Here is a 21232-nt window from a genome sequence, read left to right as displayed (position 1 = left end):
ATAAGAAGGGCAGTACCTAGTTAACATCTGAAAGAGTAATTTCAAAGGGATTTTCAGATCTTTCAAAAAGAAGAATAATATTTGATATACACACAGCTAGTGTAAATAGAATAGCCTGCAGCAGGAAAAAAGGTACTGCTGGATTGCTCCTGTAGCCACCTAAGGAGCGTCCAGTGAGGGTTACTTGCCCTTCTCAACACACAAACTATACCACCAGCAAAGGATTCAGTCAGCAGGAACCAGGAACTATCAAAGCAGCAACTGTTGGGTGTTTGAAGAATTTTCTACCATTAATGACTTTGCCTTTTTCAACATAGTTTCAAAATCTCCTTTACCTCAGCTTTGCTCCACATAATTTCTCCCTGTAGTTTTATTTCCACAAAGGTTTTTCTTATTAATCCTTCTCCTGTCACTTTCTGTAATAATCATGCCTCTAACACGACGCTTCCTCCCTCACGCTGGTCATCCCTTGCACACATTAAGAGCTCTGTACTTTTCTCCAATCCCTTTTACCTGGTACCTCTTGGTCAGCTTGAATAGTGCAAGCGCAAGACTGTGATCACAAAACTGTGGCACAGCCACAGCACCCCACATTACTCAGGCAGGGGTGGGAATGATGCTTACATGTTTGTCCAAGTGCATCAAAATTATTATTCCACCACCACCTTAAAACACTGTTACCCCCAACCTCTATGTACTCATCAACTAAGCAGCAAGTTACAGCTCTGTGGCACGATGCCACTCTGCACTCAACGTGTGCAGTAACACCAAAGCGCAAAGAAGTCAGTGGGCACCTCACATCAGCAGTAGGCCATGAGCCACTCCCAAGTCGCTCATGAATCTGTGCTTTGATGTAAGGGGGCATCTTTCTGCCGAAAAATACTTTCTGAATGAATCAAATGCCAAATTTGAACCAAATGCCAAGCCTGTGTGCACGAGTAAACAACACAAAACCAAAGATTTGTAAGTGAACATTATTTTGGATTAGCCATTCTTTCTTAGTGAGAAGTAATCTGATAGACAAGTAGGTTCATTTCAGTTAAATTATTTGGAGAGGAAAGATTTACCTAACACAGCATTTGCCAATGTAACAACACGAACGTGTGTATATGCATACATATGCACACACACATACATACAAGTCTGTATGCATATATATTCATTGTTCCTTTTTTATATTTGTATTTATATTTATTTATTTATTTATTTTTTAAACCACACATACTGTTATAGCTAGATAGTAGTGTAATTCTTCTGTGGCTTCTTATCCCAAATAAATTTCTTCTTTTGGTTAATTTCTACTGCTTTTCAAGTGGTGTAACTTAAACAAAAAAACATTACACAGGGTTTCCTTGGAATTCACTATCCATATCATGCTTTTTTTGGTGCCCATATTCTACAGTGAGAGTGTAAGAGCAGAATTGTCCCTTAGCACCAAGGGAAAAAAACAGATCAGGAGAAGAGTCTCATACTGGGTCAAGGCCAAAGATCCACCTGTATCAGTAACCCATCTGACAATGTCTAATAACAGTTGCTTAAGAAAGGGAAAAACGGGGCAAGCAGGTGGTGATCCACTTGCTCCAGAATGCTTTCTTAGACTCTGTCTGTTGTTATGCATATTCAAAAACCTATCCAGGGCTATTTCTTTCATGAATCTCTTTAACTGTTTTTTGAAAACATGAACATACACTGCAAAAAAGGACATGGTTTCACAGTTTGATTATGTATCACATGAAGGATCACCTATCTTTGGTTCTGTATGTTTTGTAAGTCACAGCTAGCTTAATTTGATCACCTTTACCATCAAATAAGACAACAATACAATAATTTCTATCACTTTTCCATGATAATCAAGACACCTATGGACAGATTTCTCTCCCTAAAGGGCTGCATACTCACATGGAAGCCATACCACATATTTCATAATCCTTGTGATCCTTCTTGGAACCTTTTCCAGTTCAGCTGTATTTTCTTTGAGAGCAGGGGACCAGAACTGTCCTCAAAATTCAGGATGTAGGTATATCCGGCATATGTACATTACCTCAGTGATGTTTTCGGTTTTGCTGTCTCTCTTCTTAATTAACCTAGGATAGCTTTTTTTGACTGCTGCTGAACACTGAGCTAACTTCTCACAGTAATATTTTCTATAACCCAAGATTTCAACTTGCATAACAACAAAAACTCGAAAGCCTTCACTACATATTTGTAGCTAGAATATTTTTCCTCATGCATCATTGAATACATACATAAACAATACAGTTTAAAAAGGCAAAGTTGCTGCTAGATAAGTAGTCTTCCTTTTTTTTCTCTGTGCAAAGAATATAGAATAAATATGAACAAGCAGGGAAGGTAAAGAATAGCAAGGGAATTTAAGTGGTATCCAGTATCAGTAAGTTCCCTCACTGTTCCTTGTTACAGCTGGAGGTTATTTTTGGAGAAAATGCACTTCTCACTTGTGTTTTCAAATGTTTATGATATATAGTGGCCACCTAATATTTTAATTCTTTTCTGATTTAAATTATAAAAAGCATCCTTTTTTTTTTTTACATCTGAATGTTTCAGTTAGTGATGTTAGACAGCAACCTTTAAAAGGCAAAAATATAATTAACACATTTTATTCAAACCTTTGAAAATCTTCCCAAGCACTGCTATTTTCCAAATATTAAAACATCATTTTGTATGTTACATAAAAATGTTTAAGCAGACAGCTATTTCAACGTGTAAGCTTATGAGATTTTTACCGTTTCCGCATCCACAAAGACTGTTGGACATTCTGAACACATCATCATCACTTCCAGAGAACTCCTAAATTTTGTTCCAATGCGCTGTAGACTTTCACCAAGAAAGCTGACTGAATCATTTGTTATAGATACAAACTTTCTCTGAATGGTCTAGAAATCAAATCAGAAAAACATTTATTTTACATTGTATTTTACCACCCCTCCTCTGGCTTTTTAGATTAAGAATTTCAGGGCAAATTTGCAACATGACAGCAAGTATTTTTGTAATTAAATTACAAAATAATACATAATTTGCTCTGATTACTCATGTAAAACTAGCTCCAGAAAACGCAATCAATCAATCAATTAATAACACCAGCCTGTATCTGTAAAGACAATTACTCCTTTCACATCTAGGTCTTTAGCATCAGTATAGCTGGATGACTATTTGTCTTTATGCAGTATAGATAGTAGTTAAATTCATTTTCAAGTGCTTGTGTTGCAGAAAATTACACACAGAGTTTTATGAGTCAGAATACGACCTGTATAGCACAATCTGTGTCCAAAACCGCCACCTGCAGGGTTTCTACCTTCTTCAAAAATCAGTCCTATGTATATCATGTTCAGTTATGTAGACTGTCAGCTTGGCCTAACACAACACTGCACTTTGCAATATATTATTGCATAAATCCTAGAAAGTTACCTGTAGAATAAAACTACACAAAGATGATATTTACAGCTGCAAAGTTAAACACAGTGTAGGAGTCCGAAGGCAAAATGGAAAGGTCCAGTCAAACAAGGCCTCCAGGGTCTCATATTTCATCATTTTAACCCTCCTCTGTACCCAGTAACAACTCCTCAGGAATGCTTCTTTGCCCAGACTCGAGCCCTGGATTGCTATTGCCCCTTTTCCTAGAGTATCCACCTTTCCAGCTGACTGAGGGCTATCCTGTCAAGCCACAGAAAGTTTCACCTTTCTTTCTAGCTCCCTCTTTAATGCACACAAGAGAATATGAACTCCCATTTTACCACTTTCAGGAACTGAATGAATCTGTGAAAAGCAACTGCACCTGAACTGGCGTAATACAGAGAAACTAAACCCCTGTTGTCTAGATGAAGCCAAAAGACAAAAATCTAAAACCAGTAACAGGAATGTCACAGTGCTGTGGCAAAATACTTAGTTCAACTGAAAATGGAAAATGGGTACAGATGCACAGACTTGTTATTCAGTGGATAAGGTAGAGTATGAATTCTTCACATGTAAGTTACTTCATGGTACTAACCCTAAACCTGCCCATATATATGGGATAAAATGCACGCTAGCATGGTAAAACAGAGTGAGCCCTTCACTGAGAAATTTATTATGATATACCAAACAGCAAGCAAAATTAATATTTGAGATCGAAGAAAGAGTTGGAGTCATAAGGTCTTGGTTTGTAGTACTGAATCTGCTCTTAGCTCACTTGCTGTGTTACCTGTAAATAAAATGGATTAATTGAGCTTCTCCTATCCCATAAGAAGTTGCAAAGAATAATATATGTCCAAGTGGTACCACTTCGAGAATGTGAAAAACCCACCCCCTACATACAGGGAGGAGGGAGCCAGAAAAATTAAGCCATAAGCATTTTATGTTGGATACACAACAGATCTATGAGGTAAATACAGTTAAGAGAGGCATTTGAAACTTCCAGCTTTGGTGGATCTCCTTGTGTTTCAATTACTTCTCTGCAGAAAAAAAACCTTTTCTCACAAGACAGATGCAAGATAAATTCATAGTGTTTGTCATGCTGTGATCCCATAATAATGAATCCCACAGAAAACCCAGGAGGAAGACATTAATTCCGTAATCAGCACAGAACCTGAGTGACGTTCAGAAAAGAAAAGAAGGGACACAGCCTGTACCAAGAGCTTACAAGAAACACTGAAATGGTTTTTCAAGACGGTTCCCCCCCCCGCTGATTAGAATCACTCCTAGACAATGAATACAGCAGATATTCCATGGAAAAACAGTGTATGACCATATAACATTCTTTTAGCAACGTGGGGTTTTTGTCTGCATTTGATTTGCTTTCTAAGGCTTCCTGCTACCATGATCTTGTGCCTTTTGCAGTTATGGGGGGGAAGAATAGTTTTGAAAGCAGGAGGAAAGGACAAACAACCACGCACTGGCGATTCACTGACCTGAAACAATCTTGAGAAGACGTGAAATGTATAGACAGCACAAGATCCATCTGTATCTGACAGCATTTGATTGACGTGGCAGCGCCAGGCTTGCTCTTCATCGTCGTATGCCACTGGTTGGAAAGCTGCCAATATGGCAGAAAGAAATGGTGAAGGAGGTGGGGAAGTTTGTACTTCTGGGAAACCATCTTGTTCTTCTTCATCTTGGCTGTGAATAACAAACAACAGAAATTACCTCCTCAGTAAATTTTTTAGGAAAAAAAACCCCCTTCATTTTGGTAAGAATTAAAAATAAGAATTTGGAGTTCAGAATAGTGATTTGTAAAATAAATAATCAATCAGCTAAGGGAACTATGAACCAAGAAAAGAGTAAAAAATCAGAAACTTTTGCTACTGCAATATAAAAAATTGCTTATATTCTTAAATACCTCCAAAATTTATTAAAGTATGTTACTTCTATGCATATCTACAGAAAAAGGGCTATCTGTAGCTTATATATAGCTATATACAGCATTGTATATACACACCACTCAGAAACTGGTATTTTTTTCTTGCCCCCAATAACTGAATTATCATTATCATTCAATTCTTCAAATTTTTAATCATCTAAACATATGGTCCACCAATATCTGTAACAAATTTTACCCTTCCTTAAGAGAAACACAAGACCTCATTTAGCAATGTAATACTGTTTTATAACTATCTTAAGTTAACATCGTAAGTGAATGGAGACAGATTGGAACACTTTCATTTTTATGGGCAATCGATTTAATGGGGCTTTGTTCAAAGAGCATTCTGCAGTCATACTTTCCATTAGGCACCAAACATCCAATAAAAATATCAAACTATGAATTAATCAATGCTACTACTTAAAATCATTAATTTAATTGTTAAAATTTTCTGTATTACAAGGAACGATACATTTTGACAGTTCTTGTATAATTGTATTTACGCAGCAAAAATACATGTGGGAGGACACCAAGTATAGATAGTTTATTAAAATAATTTTTTTAAACGCATAGCGTTTTTCTCTGTAACAACCACCTCATTCACAGCAGTGCCAAGTATGTCTTAAACAAGATTGAAACATGTCTTAAGACCTGTGGGTGCTGTTTTTAGGTATGTTCATTTTAGTAGCACAAAGCTCAAAAGCTAAGATGCAATTCTTTTGAATAATATCTGTAAGCAATGCTTCAAAAAGATTTTCAGGTATTTTCTAACTAGTCTATCAACCCTATAAATAATTACCTCTGTCACGCTTCAAACTAGAGCTATGGGGTTTTTTTGTTTGTTTGCTTAGTGTAAATAAAGTAAAACCTCAAGAGATTTTTCAGTTCCGTATACGGAAATTAACTGCTACTACCTGGTACCAGCCTTTAATTCTTGCAAGGGATATTGCAGTAGGTTGCATATGGGATTACAAGATGCAATTTCTCTGTCTCTGTCCCAGTAGAACCTTCTAAAGCAACTTGGTCTTTTACAGCTCCTGTTGTGTCCTTTTCTGTAAAAGGCTCCTTAAATGATCTCTCTGACAGAATATACACTAAGTCTATGTTCCTATATACACTAAGTCTATATATTTTTCAATCTAAACTTCTGAACCAATTTTAACTATGAACGAGCCTATGAACAATTTGGAATTTTTTTGTTTGTTTTGGTTTGGTGTTTTTTGTTTGTTGGTTTGGATGATGATGATGATGATTATTATGATGTTTGGGGTTGTTTGTTGGTTTGGGTTTTTTTAAGTTATTATTATTTGTTTGTTTGGGGTTGTTTGTTTTCCCCTCCTCCTTAGACTGTTACCTTCAAGGGACTTAGGGTTTCCCTTTAAATATGACTCAACCAGCTAGGACTAACTATAACTCTTCCTCTCAATAGTTATTTTTGCTCTCCACGTTAAAAAACAGAAAAATGTTATTTCACTTTAAAGTATCTTAGAAATATACAAGAGACTGATTAACCTTAACACTGAAACTAAACCTTGGGCAAAGACAAATGGGTCTGACTCCTACAGGAGGTTTGATTAAGAAAAACCAAAACTTTTTTTCCCTTGTCTTTTCCTGTCTTTGTGTACCAAAATAGGTTCTGCCATAATTCAGAGCAGTTCAAGGGCTTTTCCACGTTATACTGCTTGCAGCTGGTGGCTGCCAAGAAAATGCTCCAAAATGCCCTCTGTCCTCTTTTCACATTTCTGTCCTACTGATGGTGATGAAATGTGCTAGGTTTCTTTTACTCAAGAATTCTCATCTTTTCCTGCATGGGTATTTTCTCTGTACCAGAAACAACTGCTGAGCAAAGTACTGAGCTTATGTGCTATGACAGGCAAAACCAACCAACCATTATTTCAGATATGCAAAACATCATCTTAGATACTTGTATTATGAGATTCATGGAAAATTGCACACCATAAGAAAGCCTATTTTCTTTGATTCATGCACTGACAACATGCAATTTCTGTTACTTAGAACCAATATTAGTGTTACCTAGACAAACCAGAGAAGTCAGCTTCTTCTTCTTCACATCTCTCATCTAGCTCTTTCAAAGCAAGAGTGACATCCTCTTCACAGATAGATTCAGAATAGCTCTCAGGAGCTGCTGCCTCTGCCAATTCTGGGATCTCTTCCAACTCAAGAGATTCATGACAGACCAGACAGTCTTGTTGTTCTTGTAGTAGATACAACCCAGTGTCTTCACTAGCAGTGCTAACCTGTTCATCCCTTACTGCTGAACTTCCTTCCTGTGAATCAAACATACTTTTATTACTTTTATTGTCAGGGCTTACATATTCCTATCAGTTTTTATTATGGTAAAGCAACAGATTTATAAAAAATAGTTTACAAATATCCATTTATACTTCAATCATTCAGCTCTTTTGATCGTTCACACGGTTTTACTTCAGCAAAGACAGGCAGTTTGTAATGTTTATAACTTCTGGTTAACGTTAATATACTAGAATATGACTTACTTATAGCAAATACAATTTCTCAAATACACTCAGTTAAATCTGTTAAGGGAACAGTCCCAGAAAAATATCTGCAAATAGCCTGAAACATATTTAGATCACAACAAACACGATCAAGACTTCCATATTTTATTTTTCTAGTTAAGGACCAAAATGACTGCCTCGTGCTTGCATTTGTGGTCTGGAACCAGTACAGAACATTTCTTCTCCTTTCTGCTCTCCATTTTAACAAGTTTCTAAAGCATAACTGAGCAACAGTGCAGCAGACAAACAATGGAAAAGGGACATTCCACTATTTTTATTATTTTGCCATTACTGTTAATATGGGGAGCTTTAAGGGTTTAACCCCGAATCTCTAAATGTAGGCTTTCCATCACCAGCAGTTATAAAGAGACAATGATTAAACTCAGGTAGGTAATATCAGAATGACCCTTTCCCTCTTCCTCCATTAGCATTATTATACTCATTAACATTGCTATGTTGAACAGAGAATGCAGATTTAGTTAAGTTACGATGAATCCATTTGAAACCTTTTACTGGATTTTTCTGTGGAATAAAAACAACACCTTCTTGTACTTGCTATTTCCTAAATTAGGCACAAATTATCACGCGTATTCATTCTTAGTGTGCTGGTCTTCCTCTACTGGCATATCCAAGACTGGTCAACAAACCTTTGGACAGCCTCTAAGCATACACATCACTTCATGGCTTTCATCAGTCTAAAGAGATCCTCTGACAGATAAATAACTGTACACATATTACAAAAGATAATTCACTTTTAAACAGTACCTTATAATTTTCTTTCACAGTGATCCTAACCTTATCTCACTTTCACTATGGTACTCCTCAATATGACACTGCTGTCACTTGACACAGCTAGTGACCTCACTTCTAATGCCTCTTTTGTAAAAGTTAAATCTGGGATTTTATTGCACAGAACTGATGTTTTGTCACACTGAGCAGCTAAGGCACACGGGAACGTAAGACACTTTTACAATACCACAGCAAAATAATTTGGATTGAAGCAGTGGTCTGTTTCTATTATAGATGTTAACATATGATACAGAGCTGCACTGATCATGTGTGGTAGGTGTACATATGAGGGATACACTTTTAGAAAATACTTAACTGCTAGTTAATAAATTTACAGCGAAGTTAATCTTCATGGTGCCATGACTCCCAATTTCTTAAGTTTTCTGTGTAACGCTGGACATGTCTACTACCAACATGAATGTTCTTTAAGTATCTTGAAGATGTGATTTATATAGTTGACAACTACACAGAACCCAAGGAAAATTACTTCTAGTAAACCATTCCCTCATAAATCCACAGTGCGAGTAAAATAGAGAATCATTTTAGTCAGAAACTTTCATGTACTTAAGCTTGTAAAACTTATTGTACAAAATTGTAAATATTCTTGTACACTAGATTGTAAATTCCCAACTGGAATGTGAAATGTCCCTTTTGCAAAAATACATGCTATTATTGGGCATCAGCCAAACATATTTAAGTAAACTATTTACTTAACTCTTCAGCATCTCTACAATAGGAACAAGGAACTCAACTGCATCTAACCAGCACACACACTTGTTTTTAAATAATGGCTTCCATTTTTTTTATTTTACCTTAGATAAATTTTGATACATATTTATTTATATTAAAAACATTTTGATAACTGACACTTGGCATGCAATGAAATACCTGTGTTGAAAGAGTTATATGTAAAGTATATGAGCATAGGAAAAACCAACTGCGCTATGCTGTGAGTTGTGCAGTATAAGAATTCAGAACGACATTAGTTTTACTGGCTTCACAAATTTTTCACTGAGTTGATAGTGTGCAAATTTTCAAGGTCATTCTGTTAAGAGGCATAAAGCTAGTTCTCCCTTTTAACAACAAAATCCAACTTAGATAGCTAACTCTTGTAGAGAGATAACTTTAAGTGTTTGAACTGTGCTTGAAGAAAACATGTATTTGACTGATTCCTGTATCCTAAACAAGCACAAAATAAACCTGGAACACATCACATTTAGTAACTGTATTTATATGCATTTGCAGCTGCCTTTTTTTTTTGATATAGTGACTTTTTTCTGGATGCTGCTTAGTCATGAAATTATTTTACAGCCTAGTTTAAACGTTTTCAATATTTTTAATGACACTGGTGGGTTTTTTTTATGCAAATGTTTTCACCTGGATTATCAGAAGTATAGTGATTTTATAAAGGGAGCTGCAGAAGAACAATGAATCCAAGTATAAAGGCAGTCTCACAAAGAACTATGAAAACATAAAAATGAGTTACAGCTGAGAATGGGCCACAAGTGAACAGCAGCTAAGACAAAAGTTCTATTGTGGTGAATTTCATTCTATAAAATCCCAGCTTAATATATTGCTTCTCCCTTTTGAAATCTTAACATAAAACATCTATGTGGAAAAAATATCATCTAGATTAAGTGTTCTTCCTCACCCAGAATTCTGTTGGAACACAAATGCATGTTGTAGACAAGCAGATGAAGCGCTAACAGAACAATCTGTTTGCCAATCTAAGCACAGGTGCTCTACAAAAGGTAAGGCAATTTATCAACTCTAATGTAACCAAACACTTTAAAAAAAGCGTATAGATAATCATAATGGAAAAATACGAAAAATGTGGGGAAAAGCTGCTTTATAAAAGGCACAGTATTACACTTCTAGAACATGAGGATTTTAATCACAGGAAACCAGTCACCCATACTTTCCCTTTGTTGTACTCAAGTATGTCTTTTGTTCTTACAGTTACCTTTATTAAATGTTAGCTAGGTGGGTGGTTTGCCTGTTAATAAGAGTGGTTTTCTAGGAAGCAAACAGGTAGACTAGAACCTTTGTTTCAGAAACCTCAGTCACTTGAACCAGGCAGCTGACTGCTTAAACCAAGTTAGCTGAAGACTCATTCTTAAGTGTAAACTGTGCAATGGTTATTCAAATGCACATAGGAATAGCTTAATTTTCTGGAAAACTCAATAGAACTGTATGTGCTGTTAAAGATGGGATTAGCAATGCTTATCCAAATAAAAATAAGATTGCCAGCAGCATTAATAATTTTAACTGAAGAGATAAAAAGTCCACCTAAATCAAGCCACTTCAAATTCAAGAAAAAAACCAACATATTGAGTTTTAGCTGCAACTGCTAAATATTGTAGGAATTGTAGCAGATGAGAGTTTTATTTTAAATGAATTTTTTAAAATTTTAAATTATTCAAAAGATTTTAAAACCGAAGAAACTGAAGTACTCACAGATTTGCAGGCGGCCATTAGCTTCAAATCTGTCTCAGTCCACATAGGCCTTTCCAAAAAAGTATACCACTAGCATCTGTGGTCCTTTTTAAAGGATTATTTAATGGAACCAACTGCTAACACAGCTGGCCTGAGGTTTTATTCCCACATAGCACCAATCACATTAACCCAAAAAAAGCAAAAAAAAAAAAAAAAAAAAAGAAGGGGGGGGGAGGGGTGTGGAGCAGGGATAAAAAATTATTTGAAAGAAAATGTTGCTCATGAAGGATTTCAACCATATCAAGTAAAAGCATCTTGAATATTTGCCTATTTTCATTCTGCACCATGAAATGATCATTATCAGCCCTTCAAGAATATTTTTAACCTGTGGTAAATTCCCTCAGTCCATCCCAAGTGGTTTTCATACTGAGGGAACATTGTGTATGAACATTCCAACAGGTTAGAAATATTAAAAGCAAATCAAATAATCAGTGTAACAGATGAAAATTCAGTTGAAAAGAAAGGCAAAGTTGCTACTAAACACTAGAAGGAGCCCAAATCAGCCATGCACCAGCCCACATTTCTCCCCACCTCAGGCAGCTGGTTGCTAGAATTATCTAGAGAAGAAGCCTCCAAACTTGGGGTCTCAGTTCTGATTTGAAGCACCTCTTCTGTTCCCACACTGCTAGTGGAATCTTGAGACTGAAGTGATAAACCAGCATGATCTGATATTGTTTCGTCTATGGCAGAATCACTGTTTAACTAAGACAGAAAAGAAAGAAATGTGAAATTCATCACAGTTTATTGAACATATAAATTACGGGGAAAAACACATTAGTTTTGAAATAGGCAGTTTCAGTATGGTTAGCTATTTGAATTTATTTACACATTATTAGTTTAACAGCTTTACACTAAAACCGTTAGAAGCATCACATGCATTTCTGTAACATGTAACTTTGAAGAGAAGTTTGAAGCTATCCTTGGGATCCAGAAATTTATTTCCTTTCTTGTTCTTAAAGGTCTTTGGCATTGGTGAAATGGTAGACCAAAACCACTGAAGAGCAGAGCTCTTTGTTATGGGCAACATTAATACAAACTTCACCTAAAGTCTAAAAAGCAGCATACTATCCCTGCTCCTCCCTGTCCAGTCAATTTTTCTCCTAATTTCATTTATGTAATGCAGACAGGCTTCTGAGTGGCCAGCATTCTTGATTTTCCTTAGTTATATGTACACATGCTTCAAAATCCGTAATTAAATTAGCAATTTTGATGGTTAAACACAACTGATGCTCCCATGGGAGCACTTATTGCTCTTCTTGTTATTTAGTATTTTGGGGTTTTTTTTGAAGCTAGGAATCCACAAAGACACACACTTGATATATAACACATGCTATTTTGTGCTTATATTTAAAAAAATATAGTAAGTATAAAGACACTAAAACAAATGAATGTTGTACTAGAACTATAAGCCTGTGAGGTACCACCAGTAAGTAAAGTAACTCTTTCCCTTCATTGCTGTTGTTATGAAAAAGAAGCTTAGCCACATTAATTTAGTTCCTCTTTAGTTCACTTAGGCTGAACGTGCGAGCCATACTTATCCATTAAAAGTGCAAGTGAAAGCTTAAGTTCTCAGATTCCTTTCACAGAAAAATAACTTACCATCTGCGAACGAGACAGTATCTGACTTGCAGTCAGGGCTGCTTCTTCTTCTGAAGACTCATCGGTATCTTCCTGGTTGGTCAAGTTCAAGCTGGGTGTGCTACCAGAGTACTGACATTCTTGAAGAGACGGTGTGTCTCCTTTGTCAATACTGTCAAGAGAGCGCCTACGAACACCCCAGTTGAAGTTGTCCATGCTTTCACCCTGTAATAAGAAAAGTTTGCACATACATCTATATATGAATCTCAACATAATAAAATTAATACACAAACGCAACACAGAAAACACAAGTACTGAATGCATTATGAACAGAGTTTCAATCAGCCCTTTAATTTTATTAAAATTTTAAATACCTTGTTAAATGATGTTTGTAGATAAATTAAAATATATGGCAAATGAAGTAGAAATCTTTTGAATATCTTCTTGGAAAGTAACTCAATATATAATCTAGAACTATATCAGTATCAATTTTATGTATCTGACTAGAAAGTACAAACACACCACAGACAACAACAGATGAACAAGCCAGGGCACCAGGCTGCAACTTACCTGCAGCTCCTGGTTAGCAAAAAGGAAAACACATATAATTAGAAAGAACGAGGACAAACACTTAAAGATACTCTAGAACCAGGGAAAAATGTTTTATTACATAAGATTTGCCAACAGTAAAAGACTGATTCAAGCTCTGAAAAAAAGCTTTAGTCAAAAAGCTAGTATTGAAAATAATTTCTCTTTCTAATGGGAGATTGATTAAAAAAAATAAACAAACCGACAACAGAACACTAAAACCAGCATGCTCATGATACATTTTCTCTAGTGTAACATGTAAAGCAACTGTTTCAACAAACATTAGATGAAATTCTTTAACTAACACACATAAATCTAAACTGACCACATCCAACTGACAAAGCACCATCAACATTAGTTATGTACAAGTTGTAGAAAAAACGATGCCTTCATTAACTGTTTTAGCAGCTCCTTTGTGCCAGTTTTATGAAATGCACCCTAAACACCACCAATAGCTGGATCGTTTCTGTTTGCACATTGTAAAGCTGAGATACTTGGGTTTCAAACTTCCAACATACTAAGTGAAATCCATATCTTAAAACCACTATTGTTTTAATTCACAAGTACAGTAACAATCTTTGATTTTCTCAAGCACTTTGTCAACCTTCAAAAATTCATCTAAGAAAGATGGAAAACCTCATCAGTTCACTTCACCAGTCTGCAGACAGTTACTAAAATACCACATCTAGCCCCAGATGTGCAAGACTGTTTTCCAAAACTGCTCTAACAGAGTGAGTATCTCTTGTAGCAACTTAAGAGATCTTCATGATGCACTACACATGCAAAGCAAACTGAATGTTTTGTAGTCTCTTTCTCTCTCAGTAATTTGTTTTGCTCCAAGAAAAGTGAAAAGTTATGGCAAAGCAAAAGAATCCCAACTACAACAAAGTACTGCTGCTGTGGGCTGAAGCCCTTAAGTTTAATCTGAATATTACTCAGATTTTAATGTAAAAGCTCCAGTTAATACCATTGACATTTTATTATTAGCAACAAAAAATATTCTGTGGTTTTGGTGCAAACTAGGCTGCTCTTATATCAAGTGCACAATTTATATGTAATGCCCTAAATTTGTTCAATCAGTGTTTTTTTTTTCTTTTTTTTTCTTCCAGCACTACATGTTGCATACTGGCAAGTAATGAGAAAGAAACTGTCTTTTCTTCATTATGATCTGCTATTAAAATAATACAGAAAATGAAGTTAAAGATTAACTTTGTTTGGCAATGTTTTCAACTTATGGCATCCTACCTATAAAGACCCATCTAGCGTTAAAATAATGTTTTACTACTACTGAGACTTGATTCTGAACTGTTTGACCACTTGCATTCAATATAGGAAATTGGATCTGTATAGTATGTGGTCACATTATATGCCATAGACCATGATGAGCCTGTACTTTTCCCAAAAGATGCAAATATTGGCTGAAGTGAAGCAATACAGAGGAAGCATGAAGAAAGTGAGATAAAACTAAAGTATTGGGGGGGGGGGGGGAAGCAAGATTTTGTAAAAAGAGATAGATTAATCAGAAGAATAATCTTAGTGTTTAGATAGGCAGATATTCTTAGTAGCTTGTTCACTCATGACCTGCAAGGTTCTCCATTTCTAATTAAATTATTTTGTACAGACTGTAACAAAAGCACTGAAAGAAACTACAAAGCATTTGATTTCTTCTCCCCAGTCCTTTTGCAGTCATACTTCCATGCTTCAGCAAATCCTGGTCTGAAACCTTTTATTTATCCCAAACAAGTAACAAATATTAACAGAATCTTTACTATTTCTTGATATTTAATTTTATTTTATCTCCTCTCTCTCTTTTTTGACAGGAGAAGTGGAGGAAATTTAAGAACTGCAACAAACCAGATATAATGTCAAAGTCAATGCAAGCAATTATGGTGACCAAATCAATGTTATATAATGAGATAGTGTATCATACAGTTTGTAACTTTGAAAGCTATTCTTCATGTTTTCAAAATGCAGAAACATATCAGGAACAAAGATAATACCATTTTCTTAACATATTGTTCCATAATTAAGTTTTCTACTGCACGATACCCAGGTGTTCATCCTGTCATTGGCTTATACTGTCATATCAGTTCACTTTCAGATTAAGTCACTTAACCCACCCCAAAAATCCCAACTTTCTCCCCATAAACCACCCAACAATTTGCAACAACTTAACACTGCAAAGTTTGTGACATGGGTTTCTTTATCATGCAAATTAAAGTTCAATCATGTCATAAATTCTTCCCAATTGGATTAGTTACAAGAGCTGCCAGTTCCTTAGAATTGCACCAACATAACCTAATTTTTAAAACGTTCTCAAATGGAAATACACAGAAGAAATCCCAAGGTCTCACCTCTGCATCTTCCAATTCAACATCTAAAAAGTCAAAGTCTTTAAAAACTCCAAACTGTTGTTCGCTGGTATTGTCTTCTACAGCTACTTCCTCCTCTTGAATCACTTCTTCTGTTGTTGAAATAAGACTAGTTTGTTGATCTCCAACTTCCAAGTCTTCATTAGAAGAAAACACAACCTGCAGGTATGGGTAAAAATAGAAATAAAAACTTCCAACTTTTGTAACTCCAAAAGTCAGCTATCCTGCTTCCTGCAATTTAATGGCATTAGTGGCAGTTAGTGTGCCGCTATAATGACAACACAAGGGGAAGTACAGACTGCAGTTTGTTTCAAGACTAGTTGGATTTTAAACTACATCTTTAAACTAATTATATCATTCTATCCTTAATGTAACAGAGTTGCAAAGGTACAAATAAAGAGAAAATATATCCCCAAACCTTCATTTTCATAACCACAGTATTAGTCAAACTTAAAAACAAAAAAATTCATCATGATAATCATCCACGTGACACAGGCCATGTAATTTTTGTCTACCAATTTCTGTGGAAGGACTGTATAAAGGCAGCCAATGCTGGCTTCCAGTGATTATAATCTTCACAAATTGCAATGTGCTGTTTATTTCCATTTAAATTTTTTAAAATGTCTTCAGTTTCAGCTTTCAGACACCTAATTTTATTTATTTTAAATTCCTCCACTAGATTAAAGATCCACCTCCCATCAATATTCTTCCCCAGCTAAGAACTTCTGTGTCACATAAAACACAATATTCTAGATCGTAACCAAGGTAGGCTATTCGCTTTATTTTAAAAGCTCTTAATGCCATCACCACCATTAAGCTTAGAATGCCAATGGGTGTCTTTTCTATGCCATACACAGAAAGTAACACCATCGGCCTATTTTTGCTCAATATTTAAGACTATTGTTCCTACTGATATCCATGATAGTTTGAAGGCATGTGATCCACTAGTCATTTTCAATGGATTCTGTGGTATTTTCAATACAGCATCAACATCCTTGCAGTCCTCAGCCATTCCTGCCCCTTGTCTCTAAATTGTATCTTATTTATAATGGACTAGATAGAGATTTACTCAGAACAGGGGAGACCTAGTTCAATGCCCTCTTCTAGCCAAGACAATTAAAATTCATACAGCCTCAAACATACAACACACTATTCTGGAGTGGCAGTGTAGCCCTGCTGTTCTGTGAAGAAGTATTAAGGATTAGTCTGATCAACAGAGCTCCTTAGCAGCTGACTAATTTAATTTGGAAAGGACAGATTTGAGTTCCAGTCCAAAGACTAAAAAAAAAATCTTGTTTTGATAACCATGTAAGATAAGAATTAAGAATTAAACGTAGTAATTTATGTTTGCTTTACAACATATAGTCCTCCCCCTACAAGATGGACCTAAATTCACTGAGATTTTGGCTGAATTTAAATACTGTTTTGAAACCTGACTAGTAAAGAGTGGTGCCCACTGGACTTCGTGAGGAATAATAGTAATTCATTACTTATGATTCCATCTCTTTTTAATTCTTCAGTTGGATTTGTGAAGTGTTGAACCAAAACCAGTTTGTCAAAAACCGCTCTTCATAACTTTACCAATACCTGAAAACGTAATAGCATTCTCGCTACTGGAATTTAAAAACCAAAACAAACCACCAACACCACTTACTGAAGGGTTCTTGGGAAGACCAGATTCTGGACCACACAGAGAAAGTACGTTCATTAGCTTCTCCCTAGTTCTTCTCTGAAAAACATACCAAAGAAAATCACATACATAGCAAGGCATCTGCTGGAGGTCCAGGTAAAAATGCAAAACATCTGCTTTTTGACTAGTCATCTCGTATCCTGACATCCTCTAAAAAGAATCTTACTATTTTTTTCTTTTCACCAGTATTAGCTTTTAATTTATGCTACATGCATTTACTGTTTTGCTAAGACACAACACAGACTTCAAATTACACTTAAACAATTTTTTTTATACATTCATAAATAGTGTCTATAATATATGTATAGTGCGTTTGAGATACCATGTACCTGAGATAGCTGTGGTCTCTTCCAGCTGACAGGAACTAATGCATTTGAATTAGAGCCTGACGAAGTTGAAGAAGTGCTCCGGGTAACAGCAATAACTTTTGGCTTCCCATTTCTACCAGCTGCGCTGTGTTGATCACCATACTTATTTCCAATAATTGGTGTCTATCAAAGACAATGAACATTTTCTTAAAATGCGAACACTTTCTTAAAATTCAAATCTGTATTAGTAAAGATCACATATTTGATTTTTTAATTTAGTCTTATATAAAATGTAGGAGCGTTTGCCTGTTTGTTTGTTTTTAAGCATTTTACGAAGCCCATCCCTAATCCGCTGAGCATTGGTACACTGGCAAACACAAAGCTGAATAGTTCTACCCTATGCAGCAGGCTGCCATTCTGCCCACTTTTGTGGTTTTTTGAATTATGCTAGTTTTATGTTGACAATCTAGTTATATTTTTTAAACACACTTTAAAAACAACTGTGTTCTAAGTTTAAAAATGCAAAGCTTCTCGAAAGAACCATTCACAGACATGAACAAACTGTTTTCACAGACAAGCAACTTCACTAACATACGCACACTTCTGAAAACCAAAGATCAAATTCAGCCATTTTGACAGCAATTGCTACTCCAGTGAACTCTGTGGGAATTCATCTTGTCTCTCAATTATCTGCATGCACTGAAACTTCCAGTAAGAAATTCACTTACTAATGTAAGTAATGCTCCTAAGACATCTGTATCTCCAATCATTACCTAGGGTCAGCTTCAGCCAGGAGCCCTTACTTTTGATTACTTCTAAAGTTTCCACAATTTTAACATCCCTCTATTACACTGCAGTCATTCGGCCATACTCCCGTTTTCAGACATAGAATGAGTATCAGCTGTACTAATATATTATTTTGAGTTCTAATGAACCCTAATTGGGGGGGTAGGGGTGTTGTTTTTAACTACAGGAGGTTTTTCTCCAGTTGTGTCCATCTCACACTGAGGTTCCTATATTCTGTATCTTATTCTCTCCTCTAAATTTTCTCCCCTGTTTGAAAGTCACGCCAAATCTGCAGTACAGGGTTTTAATCCTCTCAGCCCTTGAATGCACAACCCTTCACTTGATGAAAGCCTGGAATGTTCAGCTGCAAGCCGCAGCCAGCTGCATTAGCCTGCTCTCTGACACAGCTGAAATACCCTTGAGAATAATCCTATTGACTTTTAGTAATTAACTCTCCAGACATTCAAAGGAGGGAAAAGGCAAAAACACAACATAAAAGAATTCAAAGTTTATCTTTCAGTATGACTCTAATTACATGTACGTAAAACTTCAACATCTGCCATTCTTAAAAATGATATTTATTTTAAAATATATAAATGTAGAAGGCTAACAGAAAACAAATCTGAGTTTGCAACAGAAAGTCAGTATTGCATTGTAATTTAAATATAATAACTACCTCTGATATATCAAAATGGAAATCTAAGGTCTTCCCTGGTAGCTCCTTGGAGACATTATTAAAGATTTTCGTGAAAGAGATTTCAGGAGAACCCATGTCACCTCCATAAGTCTTTGGAATATCGTTAGGTACAACAAGGCTTGCTGACCGAGACACCACCAGTTTCAAAATATTAAGGGCTTCCTTCCAATATGGACTCTAAAGAGAATGTACACAAATCACAAAACAATCACTTCAAACAAGACAGCCATTTTTAATGTACAGTAGGATTCTGCACTGATCCGTTGCAAGATTCCCAAACCCAAAAGCTCTAATCTTCTATATGTGGCTGCAATGTGCTAACACAGGCGGGCAGCTTCAGACCTTGAAGTGCCAGGAAGGCAGCGGCAAGGTATCAGGTCATCCCACTGCAGGTGGTCAGGTCCAGCCAGGCAGGCTCACTAGCTCCAGGTCACAGTGCCAGCCACACCAGACTCTTGTTCCATGTCCTTCGCTCCCTGGATTTACACTACATTTTTTACCATTGTCTGAAGTATCTGCCCTTCATGCCCCAGAAGATAAAAACTGATGGCATTTAAAAGCAAAACAACTTCCACCCCCTGGCATCCTTAATTATTTTACACTTATGGGCAGAGTAAATCGAATTTGAAACAGACAAAAATATTTTGTGCTTTATATTTCCTCGCCCATTTCAAAGATCTTAAAAAAACCAAAAACATTTACAAGGTTTTTATATAGTATCAAACCAACGAAGTGCTTAAAAAAGTCAGGACAAAAGTACGAGAACATACATACATACATGAAAGTATGAGAGGCAGAGGCTGAGTTGAGTGCACTCTCCTTAAAAAGATGATTAAGTAATGTAAATAATTCAGCAGTTTCAACAACAGAGATTGTGGAATGAATTGCAAATGAGACTTACACCAAAAGCAGCACCTTGGCAAGGTTAAGATTTACACTCCTGAAAATGGTAGAATTCTACCTGAAACGTAAACCTGCCAGTGTCTGAAATTAGCAGGATGTCTGCCTTTTTCTTTTTTTGTTTAAATTAGGATGCCATGTTTGTTAAATAATTTTTTTATTGCATTAAAAAAAATAAACACCACTTTCAATGCTCTAAGTAGTATATGCTTCCTTGTAGATGAGTCTTGAACAATCTCCTGAATTTCTGTGCATCATAAACATAAAAAAGTAGTCTCAAACTTGAACCATCCTGTAGCAATTTAAATTTGCTATGATGCACTGTGATGGCAGAGGACTAAAAAAATCAGCTTAGCAGCACCACATTTAAACAAGACATGTTCATTTATGATCTTTTCTTTTGTCACTTATAGTAACAAGTTTTACTGTATCAAAAATATATAGGCTCCTCTGGAATATTTTTTCGCTAGTACCATTATTTTGATAGCTAACATCTAATTAAGATTACATTCCATGGTAGTGTGAGCTTGCATAGAAAGCTCAGATAAAGGTTAGAGGCGAAGAAAGCAGCCGTCAGGCCATGAGAACTATAGTTATGCTAATCATTCCATTTTGCCTAATGCACTCTGACAGGAGCACAATATCTAAAGTACATACCCATCAATAACAAAACATCCAGGGAACACTATTTTTTCTGGTTAATTATGATTAAACCATTTGACTGAAATACATTTTGCAATAATGGCATTCAGGAAAAAAGAAAAGGCGGGGGGGAGAGAAGAATATTGTGCACTGAAATGGTTTTATGCTCCAGGCATTTTTATAAAATCTTTCAGCAAGATGCTAGACTTTCTTCCATGAAAGTGATTTTCAGTAAACTGTATTCCAAGTACAAAGGATCAAATTACCTAGGGCAAAACACTGTTGTTCATCTTTTGGGGACCTTCTTTAATAAAAAATGCACTCAAATTTATTAAGGTGCACCTTAATGTTCCTCACAGATATATTAGTGAAAGTGATTTAAAGATGCATTTAAATGTAAAACTTCCTTTTGAAAACACTAAAACATTTGTGCAGTATTTAGCCGTAAACATTTCCTTTGAAGGATCATCACCTCTAATTACACATGTAGAGTTGCCTA

The 21232-nt window shown here is 35.8% G+C and overlaps 1 protein-coding gene across 13 annotated transcripts in view; it reads right to left on the bottom strand.

The window, feature by feature from the left end:
• FRYL (FRY like transcription coactivator) overlaps nt 1-21232 on the bottom strand; it is a 176570-nt gene that overhangs the window by 13534 nt on the left and 141804 nt on the right. For all 13 annotated transcript variants that reach the window (XM_049797363.1, XM_049797357.1, XM_049797374.1 and 10 more), the window contains 9 exons: nt 19171-19368; nt 17730-17891; nt 17365-17439; nt 15693-15869; nt 12772-12975; nt 11704-11874; nt 7385-7638; nt 4902-5109; nt 2742-2891 (listed from right to left, as the gene is read on the bottom strand). In XM_049797363.1, coding sequence (XP_049653320.1) covers nt 2742-2891; nt 4902-5109; nt 7385-7638; nt 11704-11874; nt 12772-12975; nt 15693-15869; nt 17365-17439; nt 17730-17891; nt 19171-19368 — 1599 coding nt within the window. The remainder of the gene's footprint in view (nt 1-2741; nt 2892-4901; nt 5110-7384; nt 7639-11703; nt 11875-12771; nt 12976-15692; nt 15870-17364; nt 17440-17729; nt 17892-19170; nt 19369-21232) is intronic.

Source organism: Accipiter gentilis, chromosome 3 (genome assembly GCF_929443795.1).
Source record: "Accipiter gentilis chromosome 3, bAccGen1.1, whole genome shotgun sequence".
NCBI lineage: Eukaryota > Metazoa > Chordata > Aves > Accipitriformes > Accipitridae > Astur > Astur gentilis.
The sequence above is the reverse complement of the archived record's forward strand: the minus strand, read 5'-3'. Positions and strand labels throughout refer to the sequence as shown.